The sequence below is a fragment of the Lactuca serriola genome, chromosome 9 (assembly GCF_051521515.1).
Source record: "Lactuca serriola cultivar US96UC23 chromosome 9, Lser_US96UC23_V15, whole genome shotgun sequence".
In the NCBI taxonomy this organism is placed as follows: domain Eukaryota; kingdom Viridiplantae; phylum Streptophyta; class Magnoliopsida; order Asterales; family Asteraceae; genus Lactuca; species Lactuca serriola.
This window is the reverse complement of record NC_136416.1, coordinates 34,408,313-34,416,690: the sequence shown is the minus strand read 5'-3', so window position 1 is coordinate 34,416,690 and position 8,378 is coordinate 34,408,313. Positions and strand designations below refer to the sequence as shown.

The 8,378-nt window shown below is 29.4% G+C and overlaps 1 protein-coding gene across 1 annotated transcript; it reads left to right on the top strand.

Annotated features, from left to right (window-relative positions):
• Positions 1-3,349: 3,349 nt before the first annotated feature.
• On the top strand, positions 3,350-7,062 carry LOC145073351 (MADS-box transcription factor 23-like). The gene is made up of 8 exons (XM_079019900.1): positions 3,350-3,672; positions 4,441-4,510; positions 5,009-5,073; positions 5,775-5,874; positions 6,056-6,097; positions 6,417-6,458; positions 6,630-6,766; positions 6,858-7,062. The coding sequence occupies exons 1-8, from the start codon at positions 3,374-3,376 to the stop codon at positions 6,919-6,921; spliced, it is 819 nt and encodes a 272-aa protein (XP_078876026.1). The 5' UTR covers positions 3,350-3,373; the 3' UTR covers positions 6,922-7,062.
• The last annotated feature ends 1,316 nt before the right edge of the window (positions 7,063-8,378 follow it).

The window sequence follows — 8,378 nt, the reverse complement described above, 5'->3', positions numbered from 1 at the left end:
TTTTTGAGTTTTAACCGAGATGTAGGATTGTCATTTACTAAAACCAATGTCATAAAAGAATTAAGGCATGCTCTAATAGATTCCCCCCACTTTGTCCCACAGCCCAAGTTGGAAAGAGTGTTAAGGATTCCCTTGTACCAACCTACAATGTATAACTTCATTAATCACTAAAGGAATGTTATGGATTCCCCATAGTATATTATCCCTGTCTAGTCTTCACACTTGGATCAACACATATATTTCTATGTAGGACGCGTCTCTTTGATTTTGAGGGCCGTGTGCAAAAAAAAATGGACCCCTAAATATAACTTGTTTTTAATATATAATCGAAATTCATTAATACTACGATTAATCGATAATTGTTATAAAACAACAAAGACAAAAGAACGATAATACGATATATAATCATGCATAGTTAAATGAATTGCAAGCATTTTTTGAAACAAAGTTAGTCACCTTCATAATTAATACTCTCTAATATATTGTTCTGAGTAGTTATAATTGTCATTGTTTGGATTTTGAGTAGAAAGTTAGAGGTTTTTTTTTGGATAAACCTATTTAAATCTCCACTTTGAGACTTTTTTAAATCTTCATTATATATATATATATATATATATATATATATATATATATATATATATATATATATATTATATTATGTTTTTCACGAAAGATTCTTAGGAGTCATAATTTCTGAAAATTATATATGATATTACATTAACAACAATGTCAAAGTTATACACATTGTTATCATCAACTAAGTAAATGCCACAAAACATGAACATAATTATAGAAACTTGAGAGAACTAGCAATTAGGAAAATCAATAAAATTGTTCAAAATAGAATCATAGCTAGACTGCATGGTTCAAAAATTCAGTCATGACTTCTTGAACTATTCTTCTTTTTTGCTAGCATCTAGCTAGTAATTTTTATTTAAAGTTTTTGTTGTTGCAAAAATCAAATAATTCAAAACATAAATTAAACTTTGTAATGGACCAATGTGAAGTTAGAAATTTAGCCATTTCAGAATATATGTGTTAGTGTGTTATGTTCATTAAGCAGCGACAAAAATATGAATATAAAAATGAGCGGCCATAAAATTTAGAAATTAGAAATAATGGAATATTTATTTAATTTCAGTCGACAATCAAAACGAGAGCGGAAGTGCAATAAAAAATGAGAGGCGGAGTCCAGAGCAATCTAATAACCAAGAAACACAAAACGTCATTTAAGCTTTACAGTTGCTGCAAATTTGGAATTTTGAAATTGAAATAAAATTTGAGTTCCCGCTCACCACAAATCTACATTAACACATTATTAGTCCAAATACAATTTTTAATTTTAAGCCCAAGTTTAAAAAACGTGAGCTCTAGCCATTTTTAATTTTAACATGAGTTTTTGGAATTGGAACAAAACGAAGGCTTTTGCCTTTGGATTACCGAATTGCCGATTGCTGGACAATGGACTGAATCATATGTAAAATTTTTTTCATCATGACATAACAATGTGCGATCGCCCACCTTACACACCTTCAAAGACACCCATGTTTCCATGTTGAATTGCTTATGTTTAACGATCCGATAAGCATAAAAAACACAACTAGGTCACTTCGTTTTGTGTACAATAATTTTGGGTTTGGTATAGAACTTCGATTACCGGCATTAATGATTGTATCATTTACAACAAATCTGCAAACAAAACCGTCTTAGTGGATGTGTGTTTATGATGTATAACTATATATGTATATAGGTGCTGATTTAGATATTTTTTATTGGACAATTCTTTACACCAAAATCTGAAAATCATAAGAAAATAAATAAAAATATTTGAAGCTTAGGAGGAAGAGGAACATGGGCTACGGGCTAAGGCTAAGGTGGTGGGCCAGTGACTTTTTGACGTACCGGTGATGGGCTGCTCTCTAATGACAGTCTCTTTAATTATATTTTCTACTTATAATTATTTAATTAATTTCTTTTGTTTCTTATTTAATATTTCTGTGAAAGTAACTTATAAAAAAAATAAAAAATAAAAAATAAAACTTTTAAATAATTTTTATATATAACTATTTTTATATTGAAAAAGGACATGTCCCACGTATGTGTCCACCCATGTATCTATAACATGAGTAATTTGTGTATAACATTTGTCATAAGTTTGTATGTGATTTGTGAATATATATATATATATATATATATATATATATATATATATATATATATATATATATATGTGTGTGTGTGTTACACATATATGCATGTCGTCGTTTTATGCATTCTAACAATCTATAGTTATATGGGTCATAACACAACAAAATAGCCACTTAAATATTGTAAAACAAATGATTCCAAATTAAATAGTCAAATTCATGTGTAAACATCACGTAAAACATACAGTTTGTCACCAAAATAATCAAAACTAACACGTTACGTGTGGTCTTGGACATTTTAATGCAATATTTTGGACGTAACAAGTTACATTCCATTTTTGTGTAGATATAATTTCTTTATTTTACCGTTTTCTCTTTTTGCACTTTCTCTTTTCTTTTCATATTTATGTCCAAAAATATATTTGGAAATAAAAGTTTCTATAATTGTCTTGAAAACAATTCACATGTTTTTTTTATGTACTATAAGTGAAATAAATCGTTACGCAAACAACTTTATTATAATAGCAAGAAGTATCTTATATATATTCGCCAAAACTTTATCATTAGATTATATATATTTTTTAGACATATATAGTGATTCATATTTCCAAGTCTTTTTGCACTACAATATCATAATATTTTTTAATAAAAAATAGTTTACACTATAAAATGTTTTAAAGACAATATTTCCAAGATACATGTGTATTATCTACTACATACTATATATCCAAAACATTGAATAGACCTTTAACATTTTCCTGATTATGAATATATATATTTTTTTTCACATTTACAATGTATATAAATGGTACAAGAATATTAAGTAAATCGTGAAAATGAAACTTTCCATTTGTGGTATGGTTTCTTAAATAGGAAATAAGTCATAAGAAATATGAGTGAATATAAAGCGTATAATTTCTACATTAAATATGAATGAAAACAAAATATTTCTTACTTGAGAATTCATATATTCCCATATATAACTAATAAGTTCCAAAATGGGAAAATACCCCACAACCAACGTTGTAAATTTGTAATGGCATCATACTAAAATGGTATATGATATTATTTAATTTTAATTAATTTACATTTCGAGAATGGCATTTTCCAGTTTTGGTCACCCTATCACTTCCTTTCCATTTTCTATTTCCAAACATAGCAACTCTTACCCTTTAAAAGAGATCACTTCAAAGTAGTAGAACACATAGAGAACTTCTTAAAGTTATATGTCCACTAAAGTTTCCATCATGTGTACTTCTTCATCATCTTCGTCAAGTGGCGGTGGTGGCGGCAACGGCGGTGGTGGTGGAGATTGTGGAGGAGAAGAGAGAAGGAGGAAGACAATGGGTCGGGGGCGGATTGAGATAAAGAAGATTGAAAATGTTAGTAGTCGACAGGTGACATTTTCAAAACGTCGTGCTGGACTTTTGAAGAAAGCTAAAGAGTTGGCAATTCTGTGTGATGCTGAGGTCGGTGTTATTATATTTTCCAGTACCGGAAAACTCTATGAATTTGCTAGTTCTCGGTATGTACAAATTATATTTCCTCAACTTCTTTTTGTTTCTAGCAGAATATTTTAAGCTTTTTTTCAACAATACACTTTTCTTTTTTCATAAAATGATTGTCAAATTATTTATGCATCAACTAGTTGTGGGTACATGTTCAAATGCATTGTACATATATAGAATAGTTGTTAGAAAAAGAGTCGTAGAGTACTAAGTTGTAACCTATTTAGAAAATGCCAAAAAGGGGTTAACAAAATTTTAATAAGTCCTTAAGATTAAAATAGAATTGAACTGTTTGTATTTATGTTGATTGATAATAACCGATTGAATTAAATACGTTAACTCCATGTTTAAGAAGTAATATCGTAAGCCAACTTTTTGATAAGTTTGTTGCCAATCACATCAAAAGTCTTCACGTTCGTTTTAACTGATGATGTTGATTTCCGTTTTACTATGTTAGATTCAAACATGAAGCCTATTGTATACTTAATAATGTCACAAAAATAAAAAGTATTTGATCAATACTATAATGGGATCACTTATTAAAACTGCTAGCCTAGTGGTAGTATTAGTATATCATGAGGAGAAGCCCACTAGAAGACCTTTGGGCCCAAATGGTCCATACACTGTTCTTTTATGTATGTGTCAGTCAGTCAGTGTGTGTTTATGTAGTGAGTTTGCATTTGGCGATTATTTATTTGTATACATACATATTATATTTTGGCAAAACCTCACATATATGAAATGTTAGTGTGGCCTTACATGCATTTATGATTTTATTTATGAAGGTTGCAAAACATCATCTCAAGATATGAAAAAAATTCAGATTGTTTGGATAAACCAGTCCCCGAGACACAGGTATACATTTAAATTTTAATTAAAAAAAAGTAAAACTTACTCCCATTGAATTTGTGATGTTTTACGATGGGAGATCAACTGTTGGAGAATGAAGTTGCATAATGTATTATTCGGGTTTAAAATTTGAGCAGGCTATTGATTGTTAGTCACGGGCGGACCAATATGTAGTACACTTAAAAAGGAAAAGTTTGTCAAATATTTGTACTATAACAATCATAAAGGTTACGTCATTTCTATATAGTTTTATGAAAACTAAATTAAAGGACTAATTTGGAACAAAAAGATGAGGAAATGACAATGGATGTATAAATTTCAATAACCTCACATTTTGATAAAGCTTTGTGAAGTAATTTGACTAAAATTAACAAGAATAAGGTAAATCGATCGAATTGTTATGTTAAAATATGAAATTCTTTCTTTCATTTAAAATTAGTTTTTGATTATTTTTTAATATAATCAAAGAGCTTATCTAGATTTAACATTGTGAATATTATTAAGCAAGAAGTGGATCCCGAGGTAGAAGCTTTGAAGGCTGAAATTTTGAAGCTACGGAAAGGGCAGAGGTAAGTGTTTTTATTTTCAAATAACAGAGGCTAAAAACTTGCAACAACCATTCGATAATTTTTATTATATGATATTACAATTTAGAAGACATGATTTTACAAGCTGATTGTATGTTTCTTATTGAGTCTGATTAGATGATCAGTCTGACTTGATTATCGCTTGATACCATATTTTTTGCATTTGATTTAGTCATATGTACTCTTCGCAGTCATGGACATAACTTATGCTAGGTCAATCAGAAATTTACTTAATCAACTTTTACTCAATCATAGACTATCAAACAACCATTTACATCTAAAATATTATTTGTTTGCGTATAGTTATATAAATTCTAAGTAAAATATAATAATGCATAATAATTTTTCATTTTTTCTTATATAGAACCTAGCTAATACAAGTTTGTCTATTTGTGTATCATTGCAAGACATTAATACTATTTAATGAATCATAAATTTTCTCAGTTTTATTTAATTATGTGGTGTGATATTTTTAGGTATTAGTTTTATTTTTAGAATAAACAACCATTTCTTGGTCAAATAATTTGATAAAATGTGTGACTACTAACAATATATTACTCTGAAATAATTTTTCACAAGAATAGTATTAAAAATATTATATGATGATCACTAATTAAGGACAATGATATAAACTTATTATAACTATAATTCTGAATAAAATTACTTAATTGCAATATTTAAAGGTTGATGATGGGAAAGGAGCTAGAAGGATTAACCTATAAAGAGCTTGAACATTTAGAGCATCAACTTCATGATGGCATGTTAGCCGTCAAGAATCGGAAGGTGTTATCTTTTACATCATTTTTATCATGTGTTTCTTTCTATTTTCAAACTTAATAATAATAATAATAATAATAATATGTGTTTGCAAGTGATCTTTCATAAACACAAGTAACGTAAAATTAACATGAATATACTTAATTACACCTATGTTATTACATAATTCTTTTTAGTTATGCCTCAGGATATGGCATTGATGGAAGAGATCGAACAAACTAAATTACGGGTAATGAGTTTGTTAATGCATAAAAATTTCGTGTATATCATTATTTAATGATCATGTTTCTCTATTGGAAAACACATGACAATATTACTTTTTACTTTGTTTAGCATAGTATGCATCGAGTTGCAATTCATGTAAATGAGATAAGATTTTATAATCTTCATTCCCATCATGGAAAAAAAATCTAAAAAGTTTTTCAAATCTTTTTGATCTGGGTCTCACACTCCTACAAACCAAATGCCACCTTAGGAATGCTTTTTGTTTTTGCATTTTTTCCTTTTCTTTTTTGCATAATCTTAAAGGAGTAACTATGTTGATACAGGAACAAAGAACTATGCAAGAAAACGAGGCTTTGAAGAAACAAGTAAAGTTTCTTAAACACTATTGGCTTCCCAACAAAGTCAAATTATTTACATGATTAAAATTAAAACAAATTCCATTATTTCCATTAAGAAGAATGTTCAAGTTCATGAAGTTATGTTCATGTCTTGCTCCCTCTTTTTGTATTGATTTCAAGACATGTTTGTTCTTACAGATTTTAGATCATCTAACTAAATCTACAACAAACTCTGAAATCCAACTATTAGGACGAAATAATCATTTCAACACACCAAGCTCACTTGGGTGTCTTAAGCGAGATAACGGAGACATTGGTATTTCTTTGCATTTAGGGTATGTAACCTTGGTTATAGTTATTTTTATTTTAATAAAAATCACTAACTGGAGCTCATATTAATTGACTAATATTTATTGTAATTTTTAGGTTATCACCGCACAATGATCAACATCACAAAAGAAAAGTTCCGAAAATTGAGCTTGATCCATAAGTTTTGAAGAATATGAGGTTATAATTCTTCAGATTTAATGTTAAACATCGAGTTTTACTTTTATTTTATTGTATGAAGTGATAATTGATATTTTATATCCGAGATTTAAGATCATCTCCTTTTTGTTGTTGCGTTATCTTTTGATGTCAATATCGTAACTTGTTAAGAAAACGACACGTGTAGAGTTTGTTAATTGAAATGTGTTTAAAAGTATCATTTAATTAAACTCCATAAACAACCTAACCAAGTTGTGTTTAAATGTATCATTTTATTAAACTCCATAACCAACCTAACCAAATTATGCTTGTTAAAAAAATTACTTTTTAGTTCAATTACCATCAAACCATATATACATTAAACGTTAATATGACATTCCATAATGATAGAGTTTAAATTATTGAATAAAAATTTATAGAAATGTGTGTTTAGAACATGATTCATGGGACCGAAAATGAAAAGTTGGTCCAAATAGAAAGAAATGGTTTGTGGATTCTTCATTTCTAAATTGTAACAATATATAGAGAAGTCTTTAAAAATTTCTCCAGAGCCTGTCAATAGATCTAGAGTCATATAGTTTCATATGACACACTTGCTAGTACGAAATATGAACACTGATTCAGAGTTCGTTGAATCTGCTGTCTCTACAACATATTTTCCGTACTATCAACCAATATAACATTTAAGTGTGAGCCTTGATACATTTATGTGATCTTATCTTTTATAGCTCTTATCCGTCATTTACAATTATTAGCAAAGCAAAGCAAACCGTGTGACATCCCCAAATTCACGGCCAGAAAAGACCGATTTGTTTATGCTTTGTTTTTAAAATCAGAGTAATCTTTTACAGAAAGCAGTTGTGGAATTTGTTCCCAAAAAAATATGATAAGAATTTATCAAATCATTTCTTTAAAGAAATGTATTTTCATTATATAACAAAATCTCGGGATGTCATGTTCAATACATACCAAAAGAATAAACAGAACAAAATAGACCTTACAACAGTTATTTTGTAGCATCTGGTTCCTGGTATGGATGATTTATCTGCGTATTTTACATTTTTAGCCTTGGACTCGGCGAGTCGTAGGCTAGACTTGCCAAGTAGGGACGAGATTTGGAGCACGTTTAAGTTGGCGACTCGGCGAGTCCATATTCTGGACTCGGCGAGTCCACCAGTCTGGAAGAAACCCTAATTTCAGGGGTTTGCACCCCTATTTAAACCCCCCTTTATGCGCCCCAAGTTAGCATCCTTCACCCTCAGAGCATCATATATCGAACCCTAACCCTCTCCTTGTGATTTGAAGTGTTCTTGTGCTTGTTCCTTGAAGATTGAAGAAGAGAAGGAAGGAAAGACCAAAAGAGAAGGTGAAGAGAAAGAATCTAGGACTTAATCCAGAGTTCATTGAGGTACAATTCGGATCTATTCTGTTTTTATGCTCAAATCCCCATTACAACACCAT